This window comes from Centruroides sculpturatus, unplaced genomic scaffold (assembly GCF_000671375.1).
Source record: "Centruroides sculpturatus isolate CEXI.00-Female unplaced genomic scaffold, Cexi_2.0 scaffold92, whole genome shotgun sequence".
Taxonomy (NCBI): Eukaryota; Metazoa; Arthropoda; class Arachnida; order Scorpiones; family Buthidae; genus Centruroides; species Centruroides sculpturatus.
Window position 1 is genome coordinate 829,204 of NW_019384394.1, and position 26,807 is coordinate 856,010.

Here is a 26,807-nt window from a genome sequence, read left to right on the forward strand (position 1 = left end):
CATTCCATCACGTACATAAACAGTGTCGTAATTCGCCAAGTGCAAATCAGCAAATTCGTAAAATTTTTGTTTATTTTGAACAATCCGGATAATCGAAAATCCGGATAATGGAGGTCCGGATAATGGAGGTTCTACTGTAAATAGTTTACTTTAAAAATGCTTAGTAATGTACAATTTTTATAATTTAACTTAATAATTAATTAATTTAGTCATTTCATTATTAAAAAATGTCTTTCAGAGAGTATTAAATAACAACTTTTAAGTTTTTTTTAAGACTATATCAGAGTTGTTTGTTTTTCTTGTCTTTTTACATCTAAAAAAGTTTTGGTAAAGATCCACATATTTTAACATCATTCTCCTAATCACATAGCTAATTTTATGTCTGGATCATCACTATCATTATCATCATTAAAAATTATAAGAAAGGATTCAAGATGATGATAAACCTTTTTTATTTTTGTTTACATATAATTTGACAACCTGGTAGAAATTAATTATGGAGGAAACTGATATTTCTTCTATTTTCCAACTGTAGCAATTTTTCATTACTCACTTCAACTCAAGATTTAAAAATTTTCAAATTCCTTCCTTAATTTAATCCATGTCAGCTCTTCAGGTCATCTCGATACTGTCCTTAATGACTGTGGTAATTATATTATTGATAATAGAGCTTTTACATTTATTAGAGAAGTTCTATTACCAATAACGGGATTTTGGTTTCAGAACAGAATCAAAAAGATAAAAATATTTTCCCTTTGGTAGTCAAAGATAAGTGATTGGTAGAAAATTTAGAGAGATGTATATTATTATATATTGATTCTATCACATCCATGCATACAAGTATATCTTAAATTTTAAGAGTAGGCAACTAATATACATACACTCATATTCTGAATTATTAAAATAAATAATTTTCATTAAATGAAAATTAAAGGATTAAGAAGTCAACTAGTAATATTTTATAGTAACACATAGTAGGACTGTTTTGCAGAGCTGGGACTAGTCCTATTCTATGAAATAGTCCTGTATGCTGTATGAGTTAGTGATAGACGAATGTCCTATCCATGAAGAACAGACAAGTCATTGGATTGCATAGCATTGAAATTGTATCAAAAAAACTTTCATAAAAAAAAAAGAATGCATAGTATATTGTAGTTTGTCTTTAGATAGAATTTAAGTGTTATATACATTTCCAGAACATATATTAAATTTGGTAAATCTCTGATTACAGTATTAAACAAAATAATTTGTTAATAATTGAAGTTGGAATATAATAAAAAATAAAAAGATTCAAGTCAAGTTTCCTAAAAAGCATGGTGTTTTAAGTCCTAAACTAATAGCCACATATGTAGCTCTATATGACAAACGAAAGTAGAAAAAATGACAATAAGCTATTATAATAAATAAATAAATAAATAATTTATGTCTAAAGAAAATTTATGGATAAGTACCAATTTCATTCATTGTTCTGTTGTTACATTAGTTTCTCATTTAAGAATTACATATTATAAATTGTAAATTTAATTTAATTGATTAACTTAATAAATCTGAAAAAGTTTTATATTTGCTTTATAGGTGAAACTCAACGTGTTTTAAGGTTGAGTCTCGATGAATTTTCCTTACCCAAATTTTACCTACTTTTTGGCATCAGCAAAGTAAAATCTGCTGCTGTCACCGCATTCCGTTCTAATTATCGACATGGTGATCGTCACTTAGATCGCTGCTTTGCCTGTTCTTCCACAGATCAAGAACGTATGCCATTGTCATCACTGGAAATTATTACAGATGCACTCTTAGAAATCTTGGAGGTAAAAATAAATTCTTTTAAAAATTCATAATATTATTGAAATATACTGAATTCTAAATTTTTTGAAATGAAAATATTCATTTGATATTTTGTAATGAAAGGAATTATATTTGCAGAGTTCCAAACATGGCTACTTTTTAACAAACTATTGCTTTTAATAATTATACACACACACACACACACACACACACACACTTTTGTAACAAAGTTATTCTTTTGTTAAATTTCTGGTATAGTTTGGTGAAAAAGTAGTAAAAGTTGGCCATCTTATTAAGAAGCTATGATACAAGACCTAATTAATCCATTTAAATTATTGTTTTTCATAAATTGTTTAACACTAGGTTCTTTTAAATTTTTTTTTACTGGTGGAAAAGATTTATATTTATAAGATTTTGACTTATGAGAAGTTTTGAGGAATGGTGTTGTAGCTTGCAAAGTTGGGGTCACACTGTATTTAGTGTTTAAGATTTTGATATGTTAAAACATTTAGTTTGTTCTTCAAAAAATTGAAAAAATATATAATATTGAATATTAACACACAGTCTGTAATAGTTAGCTACTAAATAGTAATAAATACAAAAGCAATAACATATAAAATACATAAATGGTTTTTGAAACTCTCATAAATAGAAACATCTTGCATACACATAAAAAAAAACTAAAGATTGTACAATGAAATAATTTGATATAATGAAAAATAATTTTAACAGAAATATTATAACGTTTTATAGAAATACTAGCTACAAGGACCCGCTTCACTGGGTTTTTATTTGTTCGTACATTTGTATGTAATATAGTTTTTTTTTAATATATATATAAAAGACTGTTTTTCTAAGTAATCTAGAATCTAGCTGCAAGGACCCGCTTAGCTGGGTTTTTATTTGTGGGCAAAAAGTAACGATAGTGAAGATTAAGATAATTACATTATAGCCAATCTTACCCGTTTTCACAGAATGCAAGAATTAGGTCCCCCGTTTTCAGACTAATTAGAGAATTTTTACATGAGTATAAAAATATGTTCGATTTCCCGCAAAAACGCAAAAAACCGCCTGTAAATCTTGCATGCCGCTTTATATTAACACTTCCTTTGTTACTCAACACTTCTATTGTTAACATTTCCATTGTTAACACTTCCATTGTTACACATCTTCGAATTCAACCACTTTCAACCCCATATCTCCCGCACCCTTATAGCTATCGAGACGCAACCACCATAGTGCACGAATGGAGACTTGGGGCTACTACCACATACAAACACCATTCATGTGCGATGTGTAGTTTGGGTGAAAAGTGAAATATAGGGACACACACGTCCATTTATATATATATATAGATTATAATGTTATTATAAAGAGGTAAAGTTTGTAAGTTTGGATATAGGGGGTAATCTCCAAAACTACTCATCCGATTTCAAAAATTTTTTTCACCAATATTTAGAATGGACCTTCAGGTTGGACATAGGCTGTATATTATTCTGTTAAACATTCATATAAATTAAAAGATATCATCTATGATTAAGGCTTTTATGTCCAACAGATGGTGCTAACTCGGTGATTACAATGACCTAAGTTTGCTTTTCTGTGAGGATGAACTAAAGCAGATCATCTTCTATCTATCTATATAAATAAAAACGTAATGTTTGTTTGTTCCTACCGATTCTTTTGAAACTTTGACACAATATTGCATTCGAATACACACGCGTTTTTATATAATATACATGTCAAAATTCCCCCCACTGGGGAGAGACGGATAGGATTAAGGCTTTCCATAAAGAACTTTGCGTCTATTTATACTATTTTAGATGCGGTTTTTTGCGTTTTTGATTGTGTTTTAATAAGAGTATGTCAACAGAATATACACTAAAAAGGGATTTTTCAATATTCCCCCCACAAGGGAGAGGGACAGGATTAAGGCTTACCGTGAAGAACTCTGCTTTTATTTATACTATTTTAGATGCGGTTTTTTTGCGTTTTTGATTGTGTTTTAATAGGGTACATCAAGAGAATGTACACTAAGAAGGGATTTTTTGAAATTCCCCCCGTGGGGGAAGTGTTATACATTTATAAGAGATACACTTTGAGCCACAACAACGTGAGGTGGGGTCTGTTAGTAACTTAATAAAAAATCCATTAAATGAATTTTTATTTTTAAATTAAAAATTTTTTAATTCTTTTATAGCATGACAGTTAAATATTATTACAAAAATGTTGATTTTTTTTTAATATCACAGGAATTTTATATATATATTGAATACTGTAGAGATTTTTAAAACAAATAATTATTTTAAAGGCATGCATGAAGAACATTCCAAACTGTGATTGGTTACAGCAATGGATAGCTCAATCCAAAAGGTATGTTTTTTAAATTATAAAATTAATAATAATAAGAGATATAGATAACAACAGATTTATATCTTTGCAAAATCAATAGCATAAAAAAATTTTTATGCTATTGATTTTGATCTTTCATAATTTAAAAAAATGTTTTGATAATGTTGCAGTTTTTTAATTTTTCAAAAATTAAAATAGAAAAAATAGTAAAAAAACAAATGTAAATAGTTTGAAAAACTATGTTTCTTAATATAAAGAATTTTTATTTATAACATTTTTAAAGATTTTTCATTTAGTACTGAACAATAGTACATAACAATAGTTAAAATTGTTTTAACTGTTGTAATTGCAATTATATTATATAATTAATATAATTGCAATAAATATTACTTTAATGGCATTCCATTAAACTGAAAAGCTATACAGAAAACAATTTCTCTTACTATTGTTTTCAAATTTTAAACTCATACTCAGATAATAAAAATGTTTCTTACTTTTTAATCATTTTTATCAACAATTTTTTTTATTTTATTTTTGTTTATACATTTTATGCATGCATCATCATAGTAACAGCTGTCATGGAAATGATTTAGAATGTTCTTTTGAAGATGAGTTTAAAGATATACACTAATAAGAATTATTTTTTTGTATGTTTTGTGATCTTCTATAAATGCAATATTTATTAATTATATACCTGTGGAGTAGAAAATGATGTGATTATACATTCAAATAAAACAATTGTAATGATTTGGCTATTTTTCTGAAATAATTATTCCGATGAGTATTAAAAACAGAATTTAGATAAATTTATTATTATTTTTTTTTTATGTGTTGAAATTTTTTCCTCAACAGTTTTGCATTTCGATATAATCCAGCTCTTCAACCAAGAGCCCTTATTGTTTTTGGATGCATCAGTAAGACAATTGCAGATCAAGAAGTAAAGCAGTTACTCAGGATTTTGGTCAAAGCTTTGGAATCTTTTCAAGATTTGCGTTTAATTGATGCTATCATTATGTCTCTTACTCGTCTCCATCCCTTGTTAAGACCAGTAAGTATTAACTAATATCAAAGACACTCACCAAATCAGAAAATATAGCAATATAACATCAATATAAGTAAAACTAAATAAAAACAAACATTTTTGACAAACTTAAGTCATCATCATCAGGTTGAAAAGTAATTTGGAAGATAGAACTTGGAATTTGAAAAACCAAACACCATCTATCTTCCAAATTACTTTTCAATCTAAAGATGACAACTTAAGTTTGACAAAAACATTCATTTTTATTAAGTTTTTTCTTAAATCAATATTATATTGCTGTGGTATCTGGTTTATTTGATATTAATATTAAACCAGTTCTCAGTTGTTACTACATATTAGCTAATAATTAGAAATAATACAAGTGATAGATTAAATTTGGAAATATAAAGTAAAGAAAATGATTTATTTATTATAGGAATCTCCTATACATAGAGCATTATTTTGGGTTGCAATTTCAGTACTTCAATTAGATGAAATGACACTTTATGCTTCTGGGTTATCATTATTAGAACAAAATTTGCATACATTAGATTGTCAAGGAATTTTTGAAAATAAGGTAAAACTTATAACTTTAAGAGAAATAAATAAATTATGACTTATTTTACAAGTATTTAATTAATAAATTATTTTTACTACATTTTAGTTATTAGAAGACATAATGATGATGACTCGAGAACCACTTGAATGGCATTTTAAGCAATTAGACCATTCTGTTGGTTTGAGTTTCAAGACTAGTTTTCATTTTGCCTTGGTGGGCCATCTAATAAAAGGCAAGATTTATATTAAATGATAAAGCTGAAGATGATGTACCTTTAATTGTTAATTTTTTAAATTTAAATTAGAATTTAATTTGAACAAATATGTTGCACTAGTTTTTAGAATTTAAAAACTAGATCAGTGATGAGCTACCTTTTCTGGATGTGGGTTGCAAGTGAACTTTATAGACTTCTGTCAGGCCACATTCATTCTTTTTCTTGCAGAGTTGCAGGCTTTAAGACTGCTGAGAATCAACATATTCCATAACTTCCAATAAACTCGGTACTAAAATATATGCTAATGATATGTAAATTAGCATTATATATAGTTTATTCTCATCTTTTTAATTGACAAGTTTAGATTGAATGTTCTTTGTCACAAACATCAGCCTAATTAGTTCCATAATAGCATCAGATGGAAAATAAAATTACATTGCCAAAGCCCCAAGGACTTTATATTAGGACTTTGCAAGCTGTGAGTTGCCCATTACTGCCATAAATGAATCTCCACAACAAATTAACACAACTTCCAATCGTAATTTTGTAAACTTTGATAAAAATGGTCAGGCATTAATTGATGATAAAAAGATTCATCTAGAATTTATAATAATATAAAAAAAAAAAACAAAGTAATTTTAGTTGAAAAGAAATTGTTATAATTATTTACATTTTCAGGGATGTAGTCACACGGGGCAGCAAGGGATGACATTTCTCACACTGAGCTTTCCATCCTCTCAGAAGTCATTATTACTGCCCCACATAAGTTTAAAAGTAAACAGTGTAAACAAAAGAATGCCACAAGTAGTTGACCACTGGATGAAAGCAAAACATGGTCTCAAATTTTGGGTTACATGAACAATCATAAGGTAAAGCAGAATAAAATTCAATATTTGTTCTTGTTCAGCCTTTTATTTTTATTGAGCATTGTCATGTGTAAATTACACTTTTTTGCATTTGGCCTTCATATAACTTGAACAATAATGTGTTGCTAGTGATCAAAGGCTATTGTATTTTTATGTAGCCTACCTACCCATTTAAAGTTTATGCCAACCCTTGGAAATGACCCACACAAAAATTTCTGGTTACATCCCTGATTTTTAAATTGTTAGAAAAATCTATTTCTAACAATTTAAAAATCTTCAAAATTTAGAAGATTCTGAGTAAATTCTGTTTATTTATTACTCTAGTTTTTGCATATTACCAGTTACATTTTTAGTTGATATCTATTTAAATAAATGATTTGACCCTTAGGTTTTAGACATCCTACTCCCACTACTGTTTCTCGAACTACAAGAGTTTTAAATATGGTATTGGGAATTATTGCTAAGCCACATAGAAGGTTAGTATTTTTGTGTGTTTTTTAATTTGCATAATTGTTGGGTTATATATTGGGTTGTTCGGAAAGTAATTTTGTTTTTTTTCTTTGGAAAAAACAATATTTTTATAATAAATAAATATTTTATTAGATTATATATCAACCATTTTGGTGAAATACCTGTTGCCATCTTTCTGGTAGTAGCATGATTCCACGTTCATAAAAGTTTTGATCTTTGCTTACAAAAAACTGATCCAAGTAATTTTTGACATTTTCATTTCAAGTAAATATCTTACAGTTTAAAAAATTTTGTATAGACCAGAACAAGTAATAATCTGAGGGTGCCTGATCTGGCGAATATGGTTGGTGTGATAGCACATCCCATCTAAGCTGTAACAGTTTCTGACAAGTTACCAAACTTGTGTGAAATTTGGCATAATCATGATAAAACACTACACCTGTTTTGTTGATCAATTCTTGCCTTTTCTGTTTGATGATATTACTCAATTTGTTTACTCAATGGCAGTACACTTTCAAATCAGTTGTTAAATTGTCTGGCTAAAGCTCAAAAAAAAAAATTTCCTTAAAATCCCACCAAAGAGAGCATCTCTCTTTAAGAACATTTAATCTGTTAGTGATTTCACATGTTGTTATTTGGCAGTTTGCTTCAATCAGTACGTTTATTTTGTTTTCATTGGCTTCAACTGGCCATCCAGAACATGGTGCATCTTCAATACTGAAATTGCCAGAACAAAATTTTGTAAATTAGTTTTGGCACTGTCATTCTGTCAATACATCTTCTCCATACATGTCACACAACTTTTTTTTTTGCTTGAACAGCATTTTGATTTTTTGGTAATAAAAAAAGCAAAATATGTCAAAAATGATGCTTTCAATTTTTCATATTTAATGGGACACTGAAAAAAAACAATTGTACAGAATCAAACAAACATTTTACAAATAAGCCTTAAAATGTCAGCTATCAAAGTATATAATGAAAAGGTGGTTTAAAATGAAATTGGCTGGTAAAAATACATCTAATTCCTTAATTCCTCTAGTAATAAAAAAAAAACGAAATTACTTTCCGAACAACCCAATATAACGTATCTTAAAAAATTAATTTGGATTTTTTCAAGAGATTTTATTTTCTTCCATTTGAGTTATAGAATAAATTAAATTTACAATGATTAATTTTCAATGTACTTCAAATTTTTTTTATTTTAGAGATAAATTTGAAGTTACACCAGAAAGTGTTCCTTACTTGGCTGGTAAGTAGGAATTTAAATGATAAAGCTGAAGATGATGTACCTTTAATTGTTAATTTTTTAAATTTAAATTAGAATTTAATTTGAACAAATATGTTGCACTAGTTTTTAGAATTTAAAAACTAGATCAGTGATGAGCTACCTTTTCTGGATGTGGGCTGCAAGTGAACTTTATAGACTTCTGTCAGGCCACATGCATTCTTTTTCTTGCAGAGTTGCAGGCTTTAAGACTGCTGAGAATCAACATATTCCATAACTTCCAATAAACTCGGTACTAAAATATATGCTAATGATATGTAAATTAGCATTATATATAGTTTATTCTCATCTTTTTAATTGACAAGTTTAGATTGAATGTTCTTTGTCACAAACATCAGCCTAATTAGTTCCATAATAGCATCAGATGGAAAATAAAATTACATTGCCAAAGCCCCAAGGACTTTATATTAGGACTTTGCAAGCTGTGAGTTGCCCATTACTGCCATAAATGAATCTCCACAACAAATTAACACAACTTCCAATCGTAATTTTGTAAACTTTGATAAAAATGGTCAGGCATTAATTGATGATAAAAAGATTCATCTAGAATTTATAATAATATAAAAAAAAAAAACAAAGTAATTTTAGTTGAAAAGAAATTGTTATAATTATTTACATTTTCAGGGATGTAGTCACACGGGGCAGCAAGGGATGACATTTCTCACACTGAGCTTTCCATCCTCTCAGAAGTCATTATTACTGCCCCACATAAGTTTAAAAGTAAACAGTGTAAACAAAAGAATGCCACAAGTAGTTGACCACTGGATGAAAGCAAAACATGGTCTCAAATTTTGGGTTACATGAACAATCATAAGGTAAAGCAGAATAAAATTCAATATTTGTTCTTGTTCAGCCTTTTATTTTTATTGAGCATTGTCATGTGTAAATTACACTTTTTTGCATTTGGCCTTCATATAACTTGAACAATAATGTGTTGCTAGTGATCAAAGGCTATTGTATTTTTATGTAGCCTACCTACCCATTTAAAGTTTATGCCAACCCTTGGAAATGACCCACACAAAAATTTCTGGTTACATCCCTGATTTTTAAATTGTTAGAAAAATCTATTTCTAACAATTTAAAAATCTTCAAAATTTAGAAGATTCTGAGTAAATTCTGTTTATTTATTACTCTAGTTTTTGCATATTACCAGTTACATTTTTAGTTGATATCTATTTAAATAAATGATTTGACCCTTAGGTTTTAGACATCCTACTCCCACTACTGTTTCTCGAACTACAAGAGTTTTAAATATGGTATTGGGAATTATTGCTAAGCCACATAGAAGGTTAGTATTTTTGTGTGTTTTTTAATTTGCATAATTGTTGGGTTATATATTGGGTTGTTCGGAAAGTAATTTTGTTTTTTTTCTTTGGAAAAAACAATATTTTTATAATAAATAAATATTTTATTAGATTATATATCAACCATTTTGGTGAAATACCTGTTGCCATCTTTCTGGTAGTAGCATGATTCCACGTTCATAAAAGTTTTGATCTTTGCTTACAAAAAACTGATCCAAGTAATTTTTGACATTTTCATTTCAAGTAAATATCTTACAGTTTAAAAAATTTTGTATAGACCAGAACAAGTAATAATCTGAGGGTGCCTGATCTGGCGAATATGGTTGGTGTGATAGCACATCCCATCTAAGCTGTAACAGTTTCTGACAAGTTACCAAACTTGTGTGAAATTTGGCATAATCATGATAAAACACTACACCTGTTTTGTTGATCAATTCTTGCCTTTTCTGTTTGATGATATTACTCAATTTGTTTACTCAATGGCAGTACACTTTCAAATCAGTTGTTAAATTGTCTGGCTAAAGCTCAAAAAAAAAAATTTCCTTAAAATCCCACCAAAGAGAGCATCTCTCTTTAAGAACATTTAATCTGTTAGTGATTTCACATGTTGTTATTTGGCAGTTTGCTTCAATCAGTACGTTTATTTTGTTTTCATTGGCTTCAACTGGCCATCCAGAACATGGTGCATCTTCAATACTGAAATTGCCAGAACAAAATTTTGTAAATTAGTTTTGGCACTGTCATTCTGTCAATACATCTTCTCCATACATGTCACACAACTTTTTTTTTTGCTTGAACAGCATTTTGATTTTTTGGTAATAAAAAAAGCAAAATATGTCAAAAATGATGCTTTCAATTTTTCATATTTAATGGGACACCGAAAAAAAAACAATTGTACAGAATCAAACAAACATTTTACAAATAAGCCTTAAAATGTCAGCTATCAAAGTATATAATGAAAAGGTGGTTTAAAATGAAATTGGCTGGTAAAAATACATCTAATTCCTTAATTCCTCTAGTAATAAAAAAAAAACGAAATTACTTTCCGAACAACCCAATATAACGTATCTTAAAAAATTAATTTGGATTTTTTCAAGAGATTTTATTTTCTTCCATTTGAGTTATAGAATAAATTAAATTTACAATGATTAATTTTCAATGTACTTCAAATTTTTTTTATTTTAGAGATAAATTTGAAGTTACACCAGAAAGTGTTCCTTACTTGGCTGGTAAGTAGGAATACATCTATATTTATATAAATTTATGAAATTAATTTTTCAAAGACATTAATAAATTGCATTTATTATTTTGATTAATCAGTTATTTACTTAAAGTTATCTGTATGTAAAATCATATAAAAATGAAATAAATAGTATATAAAGTATGATAAAATATAAATATCTCCTAGCTTTATTTTTAATTGTACCATTATTACAATCATTGATTTAAAACAGTACTTCATAAAGTTTTCAGAGAATATTCATACTATAGTCACAAGAAACCACATTAAAAAAAATAATTCAATTTTATGGTTAATAATTTTTATGACAATAATAATAATAATAAAATTTTAGATCAATATTTTTCTCAAAAGAATTAGTTTAGTCCATCAATAAGCAGTTTTAGCATTTATTGAAAATAATATTTTTATTTTAACTCAAGTATCTGTCTTTATTTATTAGAAAAACATCAGGTTGTTCATCTACAACTAAAAATAAAATTTTAAAAAGGCTTTTTAAATGATTAGGCAGATATATATGAATTAAAAAAGGAAAAATTAAATCCAATAATATAATACTTGTTACATAAAAGTATAATTTTAATCTCTTTCTATTCAGAAAAGATTAAATTATTCAAAATAAATTTCTGTATATTTTTATTGAAGGCTGTCAAAATACAATGTTTAGTGAATCAACTGACATTGTTTTAATTAGCCATTAAAATATATGATTATGATAATTAGCAGTATAGATATTATATATTGTTATAATATATAAATACATATTTAAAAATAGACACAATATATAATATCTATACTGCTAATTATATATTGTTATAATATATAAATACATATTTAAAAATAGACACCAACAAATTTATTTAATAGTTTTTTTTTTTAACTTATAGCTCTTGTTTCTGTATCTGAAGAAGTAAGAAGTAGATGCCATTTGAAACACAGAATTGCAAGAGTAGTATCAGAATCACCATCAGCTGAAGGTTTTTCAGGTGACTTGCATTCTGCTATATCAACTTCTCCTAGTAATCCAACTCCAACCCAGACACCTGGACATACCCCAATACCATCTCCCTGTTCATCAGCATCTACGTCTGCCCAAACATCACCTCATGCACCCCTTCCTTCTCATAACGCACAACTCATACCTCAAGGAGGAAGTGGTACACCTCTTGCAAATACACCCTTTAATCGTAGACAAAAATCATGGGATTTGCTAGATCAGAATGCATTAGCCCAAGCCAGATTAACAAAACAAACAACTGTTCAACAGGTATGATCTGGTTTTATTTTTATTTTTTTCTTTAACTGTATTTTAAAGTTTATGAAATTTAATTAGGTTCAAAACAAAGATCCTAAGAGTTGGAGAAGTCTTGATATGGATGTGCAGAATATACGTCCATTATTTAAAACTCAACGGAGTAGCTCAATGCCAACCCCAAAAATGCAAAAATCTGTAGAAATTAGTGGTAGAATATCTCCATCTATTAGTTCTAAAGGTGATACTTGTGAAGAAATTTCACCACATTGTAAAGAAAGAGGTTCAAGAGTTTCTGTCTCGAATGAAGATAATGTGCTTCTTGATCCAGAAGTACTTACAGATTTTCCTACCCAAGCATTAGTACTTACTGTTTTGGTAAGTTTATTTAAATGAATTCAATTAAAAACATTGAAAATCTTTTGTAGTTAGAATATTTTAAATTTAAACAGCATTGTAAAATATCATTTGTGTGAAACATATAATGATCTCCTCAGTGCTATTTATTAACAGCACTAAGGACATGTCTTTTCAGTGTTATCTGTTTAATAATGGAAAGAAATGCTCATGCAAGCACTTCTGATATTTACAAAAATTGTCTTCATTAGGCAAAAATAAAAAAAAGAACACATGCTCAAATGTTAGTATAAAAATTTTAAATTTTAACATTAATTCATTTTAGATGGAACACAATTACGAAATTTGATGTATGGACTGCAAAATCATTTTTATCTGGGAGACTTTGTTCATTAAAAAATTGGGGCCCTGGAACAAACCCATATTGGTGCTTTCAAAGCTATGGGTCATTCTGTATAAATCCTTAATTTTTTAGAGGCACTATCGTGGGAATCACGTGACCATTTGTTTTGAATTAATACGACAACCGTACAAGTGTGGAATTATCAAAAATTTGAATAATTTGCGTTATATTTGAGTTTTTCCGCGATTTAGCTATGATTCGCTCTTTTGTAGGTCAATTGACTGTGTTTAAGCCAATAAGTGTTTTGTTACTACCCCTGGGCCATAAATATTTCGGTAAATACACTCCCCTGCCACTTACAGTAAATCTTCGCAGTTAACTACACAGTTGGTTGAAAACAATCAAAAGGAAACTTTTTCTAAAGTTTTATTGGGTATCTTCTGTCTTTGTTGACATTACTGTAACTAATCACAGACTTGTGAAAGAAAAAATTGCCGCGAAAAGTCCCGCCTCCAACCTTCGAAGTAAAATGTAAACAATCACAATAAATTTGCTTTTTAAATCATTTTTTAGCTCTAATTAACTAATTTAACGTTTTAAGGCATTAAATTAGCTAATTCGACAATATTTAATCATATAAATATGTTTTTAAAACTATCTAGCAACAAATATTCCCAGGAAACTCCACCTCTCTATAGTAAGTTTATGGAAGATGTTCTTGCTGTTAATTGGTTTTAAAATTTTTGTTTCTATGCTTATTATGCTCTAATTGGTAATTTATATTATGACTGATTTAACTTTAACGAATGAGAGTTTTTTTCAGAACCATCTGGTCTGGATTTTTCCGCGAAGAACCAATCCACGTGATTGAAGTTATTATGTAAACAAATATTAAAAAATAGCTATATTCATTATTTTAGGTGTAATTCTACTAGTTTTCATGTTATTTGACTCTACTCAGACAAGAAGATTTTTTATCAAAAGCTTCCAGCTGAAAAATTTTCCAGGAAACTCATTACTTCCAGATATTGCGTACTTGCAGGAAAAAATTAACTAATCATTTATTATAGGATATTATCATATAAAGCATTGAAAAAATATGTAAAAAGTGTCAAATATTCACTCTTATAAAAGTATATTGATAAACTTTGACCTAAAAATACTTGAGCCACTCCCCGCAGTTAGTCATATAGGGAGACAGAGTACATTGTAAACAAGGACTTTACTCAGAACTGTTTATATATATGTGAGGGTAAAGTCAAATTTTTGCAGTTATGTAATAAGAGAAAATACGTAAACAATTGCTTGCAAATTTGCGTTGTATAGTCGATTACTGCAATAATCATCAAAATAATATAGAAATACTTTTTATTCTAAGTAAGATTTATTTTGTTATTTTAAATTAGTGACCAATTCATAAATATTTTGAATACATTTAATTATTTTTCGAAAAATAAGTGAAAGCCGTATCGGTCGTACAGCTCACTAATCGGCGTCGCTTCACGATGACAATCAACTCCTCTCCCGGCTAAGTAATTAGAGACATTGTGTAAGTAATGGCAATAATGAAATAATGTACTGTATAAGACTGCTAACCTACATTTTATGCAGTTGACTCTATGCAGCAATTAGTTCATCCTTATGTTCTAATCTGATTTATGATCTTCAAATTTTGTAATTGTGTTCCATCTAAAATAAATTAACATCAAAACTTAAAATTTTATATTAACATTCAGGCATGTGTTCTTTTATTTTTTGCATGACGATGTTTTTGTAAATGTTGAAAATGCTTGCATGAATATTTATTTTTGTTATTAAACACAGATAATGCTGAAAAGACAGTGTCCTCAGTGCTATTTATTACACTTTAGCGTGGTGAAAAAGATTTTTTTTACATTATGGAAACTGCAAGATGATATTTTTTCTTATGTATATTGTGTAGTTTTATCATTCTTTTTTATACATATCTACATTTTTTCATATATATTTTTTAATTAGATGTTTCTTCATTGTTAATTTAAGGGATGGCTTATTTTGCTCATTGGGCATTGCTATGCATCTTTTGTATAAAGAAAAGAAGGAAAGAAAAATAAATTGCGTAGTTATTTATTTATTGTTATAAAACATTGAATCATTCATTAAAATTTCAATTCACATTTCACTGACATGTGTATTAAAATATTTGTAATTATTTACCATATTTAAGGAAAATTAATTGTGCTAGTTATATTAAAAAAAAAGAAGTCTTAATTGCACATTCAAATTAATTTTTTTTTTTTTACTAAAAAGATGAATTTATCATATTTACACAAAACCAAACTGCACTTTTTTTACAAATTTTAAGGGTCCAAAGTTGGGTTGTGGCTTATATTCAGCTGTTTTTATGTTTTTAAAAAACATTACAACATTCTGGGATGTGTCCTTATGTATATCAATGATGATTGACATATTTGGCCATTCTCATTGTGCGCTTTGTTGAATAATAATGGGTAGTTAATAGGCAATCTTACTTGTCAGTGCCCCCACAGGGCAAAAAAGAATTTAAAAAAAAATCACAAATGTTTTGTTTTGATTTATTTTAACAATTTACAGCAATATGTGGTAAATGTGATATATGGTATGTTATGATACAGAATTTTGGCACTTCACTTTGTTTCACTGTGGGTATACTCAGAATCAGAAGCATTAATGGTATGTTCCCATTCAGAAGAAGACTCATCATCTGAATCATCATCCCACAAAGCATTCTTCACTTCTGTCAAAGGCATTGCTGATTGAGCATTTCTTGAATGATTTAATGACTACAGACTCATTCATATGATTCCATATGGCCTTAATCCATCTTCAGACAGTTGGGGCAGAGACGTACCAATTTTTCATGAAGATGTACAGTACATATAATGTGCACCTTCTAACCATATCTTGTATACAATTGTCACATTGGCATTGGGTGGTTGCAACACCAATGTCATTCCCATGGGATTATTATCAGTTTGGTCTTTTGCTTTGTAATTTCATTTTTTACTCATTTACATCAACTCCAAATTGTCATGAAGCTGCTGTATTCCCAATTTTCTCTGCAGCAAAAATGACTTTTTATCTTGTATTAAGCTGGTAAAATAAAATGCTTATGTTTGTCTTTTGCTAAATTCATTATGCCAAACAACACAAACAAAAAGGGGAAACAAAAGGGCCAATGAAATTAACATGTTGGAATTTGCATTTGATGACGACATTATGTCTGGGCTGCAGAAACATGCATACTTCATATATTCAGGTGTAGATCATAATAGAATGCAAACTATGTTTCTGGAAATATGGTCTAAGAACTAGATTATAGTTATATTTGGTGGTGGCTTATTTTCATGTAAATATTGTATTATTTTACTACATCATATTAGAGTGGAAAACTTAAATATATTAATGTGACTGCAATATTTTATTTAATGCTAAATTATATAATTCTTAGTTTAAATGATTGGTACTGTAAATTGCTCTGGATTAAATGTTTTTTGTGTGTATTCTTTTTAAACTCATAAAATTTTCATTTAAGGTATACTGTATACTGAATGATCGTAATTAAAATATTCCTATTCAACATTGTCTGGATTTAGCAATTAAATCCAATATGGCAACATTTCAGGAAGTGTGAATAATAGTGTTGCCACCTTTTCAAAATTGCTGACCTGGACATTTTAAAATTGGATGTTAGTTATACTTAGAAAAAAAAATTAGGTTTTTTATTGTGAGTAGCAAAATAAACATTTTTTTTTATTAGAAGGTAAACATGTACGTGATGAAACTGTATGAGGCATATGCAATTCATTTTACAGCCAAGAACTGAACAATGCACACACCAGTTTTAAATCAGTTAGGGACTTGTGTTGGAACAAACCTAATATTTGCAAGTTAGAATTTTAAAAGTACATTTTCTGTCACTTAGCCTAGGGATAACTGTGTGGGAGTGTGAAGTTAGTCTTTAACTGTTAAAATAAAACACTCACAAATATTTTTATAAATTTATTTTGTTTCATTATAATTTCACAATTTCTATGAAAACTGGACAAATTAATAATTAATCCGGACCATGAATTTAAAAACTTTGAATTTTGGCTTGTCTGGGTAAAAATTGGCCTAGTGGCAACACTAGCCCTATCTTCCATACTATGCTGTAGGATAAACCAAACTGCCATTATACTGCATGCATTATTCAATGACTGGAATCTGGAGTGCAGTTGGACTGAAGAAAATAATAATAATAAAGGACTAAAAGATAATAACAACTTAGTTTAAGCAATTTTAACAGTTATAAAAATATTAATTTACTTTAGAAAACTTGAAGATGATATAATTGGACCAAAAGTTATCTAAATATATAAAATTACTTGTCCTGACTGACTGATTCATCACCCAGAGCAAACCTGAACCTAAAGAGGTGAAATTTGGTACACAGTTAGGGTACGTCATGAAAACGCACACTAAGAAGGGATTTTTGGAAATTCCCCCTGTGGGGGAGAGGGAGAGGATTAAGGCTTAACCTGAAGAACAGCTTCTACTGTACTACTTTAGATGAGATTTTTTGTTTTCAACTATGTTTAGTCTTCATTTACTTAGGTGTATTAAATTGATAACATTTCAGACATTGTTATAAATATTTTTATACATTTTGATTTTTTAACCAAACGTTCAAACCATTTTAAATTAGAATTTGTTATTGCATATTGGTTCAATTATAGAATGATTGTAAATGTTCCAGAAAATTGATCAAATTGAAAACAGTTCGTTTGATTCTCAGCAATTCTCATCATTCTCTATGATAGGTGTTATATAACAATTACTATGGTTGTTGAAATACTGAATGTAAATGGAGTTTGCTTGCAAAATCCACACGGATGAAGTCACAGGTAACAGCTAGTTGTTGATAATGTATTTGGTATTTACTTAGTAATCCAAACAAGTAGATAAGATATATTGAAATTTTTTTGAAAATTGATTAAGCCAAGTTATTTGAAACATTCCATTTGTATTATTGACTAATTATCATTATTAAAGAAAATAATTTATCAGAATTATGAACATAGTCTAAGAAAAAATTCTTGAGACAAGGGAAAAAAATGAAATACAAATTCAGATTATTAGAAAATGTTTAATATTAGTATAGTTTTTCTCCAATAATTATTTTGTAATTTAAATCAGAATTTTTTGATTAAAAAAATAATAATTATTAATATATAATTAAACATTAAATTTTATCATTATAAAAATTAGTTTAATATTAATATGCCAATCTAATGTTAAAATCCCTACTAGGCTACTTTGGTTAGAAATACAACAGATGAAAATGAGATGAGGATATTGTACGAATATTTAGCCGAAGCCTCTGTTGTGTTTGCAAAAGTTTTTCCTGTCATGTAAGTCAATATTGCATTTCTTCTGAATTTATATAATTTAATTTTGATGATGATGCTAATTATATTTGATGATAATTTAGTCATAGTTTAATGGATGCTAAAATTACCAGTGTGTTATCTTTATGCCATGATCAAGTTATTCTCAGTGCAGTACAGAGTATTATTCATAATATGATTGCATGTGAGGATAGTAGTCAACAGCAGTTGCATTATTTACAAAGTAAGTGATAGAATTTTAATTTTCAGTATAGGAAAATTAATTTGTTATATACAAAATGTACTTTAAATTACATAAGAGTAAGTTAAAGCTTGAAATCTCATTATTTTATCCCAGGCTTTAAAGTATGAGTAAATAATTATTTTTATGCACATTTATAGATCTTTTCATTATCAACTCTTACTTAATTATTTTATAACAGCTGAAATATAAGGACAAAGCACATGGATAGTCACAATATCAATTTTTTCTGTTTATCTAAAGTATCAAAGTATTTGCATGAAATATATTTATATGAATATTTTATTCACATAAAATATAAACACTTAAACAAATGCTTATACTTTTCTTTTTGTAAGAAATGTGTATTTTTGTGTTTTCTATTAATATGAAGTATTTTATATCACAATCAGCTGTGTGTGCATTAAATATTTCATTGAATTAATTATCATCATTTAAACATTAGAAGAGAGATAAAATTCATTCATTTGATCAAAATATTAAGATGAACTTTTGGAAACTTCATATTTTCTTTCTATAAAAAAATTAATAATTTTATCCTTTGAACTTTAAAGATATTTCAGACTTAAATTTTTTCCTGTATGCATAGTTTAGTGGACATCTTTTATGTAGGATATCTCAAACAGAATACATAGAATAACCATCCCATCTTTATTTTAACAATCTTGTTGATTCTTGTTGATGCAATCATAAATTAAGCTTCTAAACATACTTCCTCAGACTACTGTAAAGATCTCTTATCTTATTTATTATTGATATATGATATTTAAAACTAAGGTCGGGCGTAACATATTTTACCTGCTTTTTCAGAATATCAATTCAGCAAGTAAGATTTCATCTACCATTATTTTAATATTTTTCAAAACTAAAAAAATGCATATAAAAACTGTTTTTAATGAAAAAGTTATTTCTTAACATATGCTTGTCAAAGAAATACCCAAAAGTAATTTCTCTATTTAATAAAGGTTACATAAAAAGAATTGCTCCTATGGAAATTCATAGACTTATATCTACTAACCAGAATTAGAAAATAACTGAGAAAAGGGAAGAAAATATAAAATTGTTTCTCTCATCTTTTATATTAACATATTTCATGATTTACTGAATTGAGACAAAATTAATTCAAACATAAAATAATTATAACTGACCAAAGCTGATAAACAGGCAAACAAAATTAACTATACAGTTTGATTTTACAGTCTGAATTTAAATTNTAGGAAAAAACCCCAATGCTTCATTTACTTTTATTTTAGGTATCAATCTACTTTAATTCACAGTATTTTAAATATAACACTGTAAATATGTTAAACCTGAAATAAATCAATATATTTAATAATTTCTTAAGTCAGCACGATAAATAATATGATACTAATGGCAGTTTTGGTTGAAACCATTTGCCTTTATAAGGATAATGTCTGATTTTAACAAAACAAAAATTTGGAGATGATTGACAAAGTTGAATGTTATTTAAGCACTTTGAAAAAAATTATTTTAGTACTTTAAGCAAAAGATTAAAAAAAAAGATTAAATGCATCTGAAATAATGCACATAACTTACTAAAATAATAAATAACTTCTAATAAAAATCATGAATTAATCATTAATAAAATAACTCAAGTGAAACCTTGAGTTATTTTATTAATGACTCCAAACCATGAGTAATATAATTTTAACTTAATTTATTTCAACTCTTCACATTACTAGTCAATATAAAAAATTCTCATAGCATATTAATTTGCTTCACAATTTTTTAAAGTGATAATATTAAATGTGGCATCAATATTTTAATTCTTGTTAACCAGAAATTATTCAATATAGACAAAACTAAGAAAAATATTTTGAATTAGTGCTGTCTGTATTCAATAAATTTCAAAATTTCATTTAAAGAAGTAACTCCATGAAAGAATGTATGCAATCTTTTAAGTCGTGTTTTTATAGACATTTCCTTACCGAAAAATTTCTATAAAGAAGGCTTTGCATACAACCACTTCCTAAAAAAATTTTTTTGTATGCACAAGAAAATGTATTGTGTATACAAAAATTTTTAAATGGTCATTTCATTCAATAAAGTTTCTGAACTCACATTATACAGACTGTTGAACATTTAATATTTTTAAATTAATAAATTTTTTTTATAAATAGAATATTTTTTAGATTTTTGTTTGAAAAAAATATTTAAAAATTTATAAATATGATTTTTTAATTGATTATCTATATACTCAGATAATTATTACATATTCAAATTAGGATATTTATATTGTAAAAATAAATTCTTATATTATTTAATATGTTAAGATATTGTCTGGGAGGTATAGGGTGTGTTTGTGCAAAAAAATTTATCTGTTAATATGCACATAAATTATTAATTGATATTTTTTTTATTAGCGTTTGGTTTTGGAGGATTGTGGAGATTTGCCGGTCCATTTTCAAAGGTAATAAAATCTTATTTTAAATGCAAAAAAATCTTATGATATTAAAATTTTTTAGAAATTTTAAACTGAAATATAGAATAAAAGTAAAATGTATTTTTGAATTTATTTTGATTTCTGCAATTCATATACAGTTAAACTGTTAGTAATCATAAATTACTTTTTGTTTTGATTAATGAACTTAAATTTATATTATAATTTTTCTTCTCCAGTGTCAAACAAATTTAGACAATGCCGAATTATTTGTTAATTGTCTGGAAGCCATGGTCGAAACTTGTTTACCTAGTGATGAAGGAGAATTTCAAGAATTGACTCAGTATCCCAGCACTCTTAGTGTATCATCTGTTATGAATTTATCATCATCAATGTCTAGCCTAACCCTGGGATCTCCCACCGAGAAAGAATCTGGAGCAGATTATGCCAATGTGAGTACAGATGGTTCGGTCAGAATTCGACATGGGTCTGCCAGTCAGTTAAGCAAGCAACGCAGCTTTAAGTGTAAGAGTTCTAAAAACGGGAAGACTGCTCATTAAAATTATTTTTACTAAATAACTTCTAGGACAGTTATCATTGACAGGCTGTAGATCCAGCTAAAGAAACTGAGGAGTTAATCAACAGTTTCAATTTCAATCCATAATTTTATATATAATTTCCTGTGTTGCCATCTCCTCTTTCATTGCACCATATACTTTATCATATTTGGTTAATGTCATAAGAAATTTTACATAAATACTAAATGTATATTGGAATTTATAAAATATAATACAGTATTTTCTGAAGTTCACATTCAACAAAGAAGAGACACTGGTTCAGATATCCTTTCTGTCAGTATTAACTATTATTACCATTATTATTGTATACATATTGATTAATTCATTAGTTTTGTGCTCTAACTGCCAACTTAATGTTTTCCATCAGCAAAATAAAAAAAAAGAGTGATTGTTATATAAATTGCACCATTCATATTGGAAGCAAACTTCTGTTGTTCTTATTATGAGATTCATACTATCAATCTCTAGTATGTTTGTGTAATTATATAGTTGTTGTACAAAGAGACAAGTATTGTAAAGTTGTTTATTAATAATGTTATGCATGACTATACATGTGCTTTATTTTTGTAAAATCCAAGTATTAAAAATGTTTAAAAAGTTATTATTATTAATAATAATAATGGTAAATCTTCACTGTGGTAGAGGGACCACTGGGAGTTTTGGATACTGTTTGTGTTGTCCCTTCTGAATTTTAAAAATTTATCTCAAAGAGACTGTAGATAAGAAACGGGTATTTATGGAAACAGATTCACCAATTGGAAACTCAAATGGAAATTTTGGCATTATTTGACTTTCCAAGAACATTTATAAATTTAAAGTGTTAAAAAAAATCATTCATCTGGAAAAGACTGTTCCAATTACAGTGTGCATCATGTTTCCAGAAAGTTGTAAATAATTCAAATGTTATATTCCATTAAATTTATGCATTTAGTTCCAGGATGTGCTAGACAAAAGTACTCCATTCCAAGTCTTTTCTCAACAATATGTATATGGAATTTCAGCTGAATTTGTTCAAAGTCTGTTAATTTTTTCTGCACCTGTTGAAGAAAGAAATTCTGTATAATTTATATATATACTTGTACAAATTTAGCAAACAAACTTGTTTTTAACATTGATTCGGAAAGTCTCAAAGAATTTATATCAAAAATAGCCAGTTGGAACTTATTTAAAAAATAATAAAATAAAGAAAAAGTTATTTCAAAAAGAACATTTTAAGTCAGTAAATCATATAAAGGCATGTTTGATTGGAAAGATCAGACAACTTCAACGAAGCATTTCATTCTGTTTGTTTCAACGTCATAAACGGAAAACTTTGTTATACGTGCCGAAACCGACAGCAGCATTCGGAAAGTGCTCAGTAACTTTCACTAGTCCAATCAAACAGGTCCAAAAACAATCATATTAATTGTCAAAGTTTGTTTCTACTGTATTGCACAAGTGTGTTTGTAATCTTGTATGCAACCTTGATTATTGAACAAATTTTCAAAAGAAAACAAAAGTTGTGAGAAAATAATTTGTCTATCATTCAAAGTCTATTTAAAATATTCAATATGTTTTAGATATACATTGTCATTCTGAATAATAAAATTGTTTAATTCAGAATTGTATATTGTGATCATATTTTATTCAAAATTCTCAGACACCATTCTCCATAAGTCATAATATCATCATCATTTATAAACCAAAATTGATTTATCCGAACAATAATAGAATAAAAATCCTTGCAACCTCCAATTCAAATTTTATATCAATAGCATTTTTTTTTTTTTTCAAATTACTTTGCTGTCTATTTCATGTTGCAATAGTCAAATTCAATAGAAAATGAATTATGAATAATTCATAAACTGAATTAAAAATAAATCTAAATGAATTGCTATTACTACTTTGTATTATTAAAAATAAATAATATATAATTATCGTAATTTGTAGTCGCGTGTCGAAGGAAATGTCAAATTTTTGGATGCTTTGATTTATTAGAAACGATTCAAATCCGATTGATTTATAAGGATACTTTACGTTTCTGTTTTTCACCTAGCTTAAATTTAAAAATTTCCAAAACAATTGAACCAGAGAATAGAAACATCCCATTACCTAACGCCGCGCAGTGACAAAAACTGGAACTAACGTGTCCGCGGATGATTGGTAAATTGTGCAGGCCTCGAAGAGCACTTGCTCGCTATTTCGGTCCTGTTTTACGGTTAAAACGAGCGTTGTAAAAAGAATTATATTTTTAAAGGTCAAAACAGGTGCAAAATGATTTCTGAATAAGAAAAACGGACGAATAAAAAACAAATGAATATTTTCATAATGCTAAATATATAGCTGTTTGTTTTGAAAACCAATTAAATTTTTTGTGATTGGTTTTCAAACATATTCTTGATATTTTCATATTACTTTATACAGTAAATATCTGAAAAACTAATTCTCGAATCTGGCGCTATTTCTAAATGGTTTAATCAGCAGCGGCCTTATCCATTGCGAGGCCCTTGTCCTTTGTGCAAAGTATGTGAATTGAAATAGTAGGCACTTATTAATATTAATATATACTGTACTATAAATTAAATTTATTTTATTGTTANCAATTGCTTGCAAATTTGCGTTGTATAGTCGATTACTGCAATAATCATCAAAATAATATAGAAATACTTTTTATTCTAAGTAAGATTTATTTTGTTATTTTAAATTAGTGACCAATTCATAAATATTTTGAATACATTTAATTATTTTTCGAAAAATAAGTGAAAGCCGTATCGGTCGTACAGCTCACTAATCGGCGTCGCTTCACGATGACAATCAACTCCTCTCCCGGCTAAGTAATTAGAGACATTGTGTAAGTAATGGCAATAATGAAATAATGTACTGTATAAGACTGCTAACCTACATTTTATGCAGTTGACTCTATGCAGCAATTAGTTCATCCTTATGTTCTAATCTGATTTATGATCTTCAAATTTTGTAATTGTGTTCCATCTAAAATAAATTAACATCAAAACTTAAAATTTTATATTAACATTCAGGCATGTGTTCTTTTATTTTTTGCATGACGATGTTTTTGTAAATGTTGAAAATGCTTGCATGAATATTTATTTTTGTTATTAAACACAGATAATGCTGAAAAGACAGTGTCCTCAGTGCTATTTATTACACTTTAGCGTGGTGAAAAAGATTTTTTTTACATTATGGAAACTGCAAGATGATATTTTTTCTTATGTATATTGTGTAGTTTTATCATTCTTTTTTATACATATCTACATTTTTTCATATATATTTTTTAATTAGATGTTTCTTCATTGTTAATTTAAGGGATGGCTTATTTTGCTCATTGGGCATTGCTATGCATCTTTTGTATAAAGAAAAGAAGGAAAGAAAAATAAATTGCGTAGTTATTTATTTATTGTTATAAAACATTGAATCATTCATTAAAATTTCAATTCACATTTCACTGACATGTGTATTAAAATATTTGTAATTATTTACCATATTTAAGGAAAATTAATTGTGCTAGTTATATTAAAAAAAAAGAAGTCTTAATTGCACATTCAAATTAATTTTTTTTTTTTTTTTACTAAAAAGATGAATTTATCATATTTACACAAAACCAAACTGCACTTTTTTTACAAATTTTAAGGGTCCAAAGTTGGGTTGTGGCTTATATTCAGCTGTTTTTATGTTTTTAAAAAACATTACAACATTCTGGGATGTGTCCTTATGTATATCAATGATGATTGACATATTTGGCCATTCTCATTGTGCGCTTTGTTGAATAATAATGGGTAGTTAATAGGCAATCTTACTTGTCAGTGCCCCCACAGGGCAAAAAAGAATTTAAAAAAAAATCACAAATGTTTTGTTTTGATTTATTTTAACAATTTACAGCAATATGTGGTAAATGTGATATATGGTATGTTATGATACAGAATTTTGGCACTTCACTTTGTTTCACTGTGGGTATACTCAGAATCAGAAGCATTAATGGTATGTTCCCATTCAGAAGAAGACTCATCATCTGAATCATCATCCCACAAAGCATTCTTCACTTCTGTCAAAGGCATTGCTGATTGAGCATTTCTTGAATGATTTAATGACTACAGACTCATTCATATGATTCCATATGGCCTTAATCCATCTTCAGACAGTTGGGGCAGAGACGTACCAATTTTTCATGAAGATGTACAGTACATATAAAGTGCACCTTCTAACCATATCTTGTATACAATTGTCACATTGGCATTGGGTGGTTGCAACACCAATGTCATTCCCATGGGATTATTATCAGTTTGGTCTTTTGCTTTGTAATTTCATTTTTTACTCATTTACATCAACTCCAAATTGTCATGAAGCTGCTGTATTCCCAATTTTCTCTGCAGCAAAAATGACTTTTTATCTTGTATTAAGCTGGTAAAATAAAATGCTTATGTTTGTCTTTTGCTAAATTCATTATGCCAAACAACACAAACAAAAAGGGGAAACAAAAGGGCCAATGAAATTAACATGTTGGAATTTGCATTTGATGACGACATTATGTCTGGGCTGCAGAAACATGCATACTTCATATATTCAGGTGTAGATCATAATAGAATGCAAACTATGTTTCTGGAAATATGGTCTAAGAACTAGATTATAGTTATATTTGGTGGTGGCTTATTTTCATGTAAATATTGTATTATTTTACTACATCATATTAGAGTGGAAAACTTAAATATATTAATGTGACTGCAATATTTTATTTAATGCTAAATTATATAATTCTTAGTTTAAATGATTGGTACTGTAAATTGCTCTGGATTAAATGTTTTTTGTGTGTATTCTTTTTAAACTCATAAAATTTTCATTTAAGGTATACTGTATACTGAATGATCGTAATTAAAATATTCCTATTCAACATTGTCTGGATTTAGCAATTAAATCCAATATGGCAACATTTCAGGAAGTGTGAATAATAGTGTTGCCACCTTTTCAAAATTGCTGACCTGGACATTTTAAAATTGGATGTTAGTTATACTTAGAAAAAAAAATTAGGTTTTTTATTGTGAGTAGCAAAATAAACATTTTTTTTTATTAGAAGGTAAACATGTACATGATGAAACTGTATGAGGCATATGCAATTCATTTTACAGCCAAGAACTGAAC

General features: G+C 27.8%; 1 protein-coding gene across 1 annotated transcript in view; it reads left to right on the forward strand.

Moving 5' to 3' along the window:
• The window catches only part of LOC111618329 (neurofibromin-like), a 179,304-nt gene extending 157,245 nt beyond the window's left edge, over positions 1 to 22,059 (forward strand). The window contains exons 45-57 of the mRNA XM_023359826.1: positions 1,576 to 1,808; positions 4,097 to 4,158; positions 4,990 to 5,185; positions 5,595 to 5,735; positions 5,823 to 5,949; positions 7,186 to 7,273; positions 8,474 to 8,517; positions 11,985 to 12,364; positions 12,431 to 12,727; positions 18,360 to 18,460; positions 18,541 to 18,680; positions 21,083 to 21,129; positions 21,339 to 22,059. Of these exons, the coding sequence (XP_023215594.1) occupies positions 1,576 to 1,808; positions 4,097 to 4,158; positions 4,990 to 5,185; positions 5,595 to 5,735; positions 5,823 to 5,949; positions 7,186 to 7,273; positions 8,474 to 8,517; positions 11,985 to 12,364; positions 12,431 to 12,727; positions 18,360 to 18,460; positions 18,541 to 18,680; positions 21,083 to 21,129; positions 21,339 to 21,659 (2,177 nt within the window). The 3' untranslated portion in view covers positions 21,660 to 22,059. The remainder of the gene's footprint in view (positions 1 to 1,575; positions 1,809 to 4,096; positions 4,159 to 4,989; positions 5,186 to 5,594; positions 5,736 to 5,822; positions 5,950 to 7,185; positions 7,274 to 8,473; positions 8,518 to 11,984; positions 12,365 to 12,430; positions 12,728 to 18,359; positions 18,461 to 18,540; positions 18,681 to 21,082; positions 21,130 to 21,338) is intronic.
• The last annotated feature ends 4,748 nt before the right edge of the window (positions 22,060 to 26,807 follow it).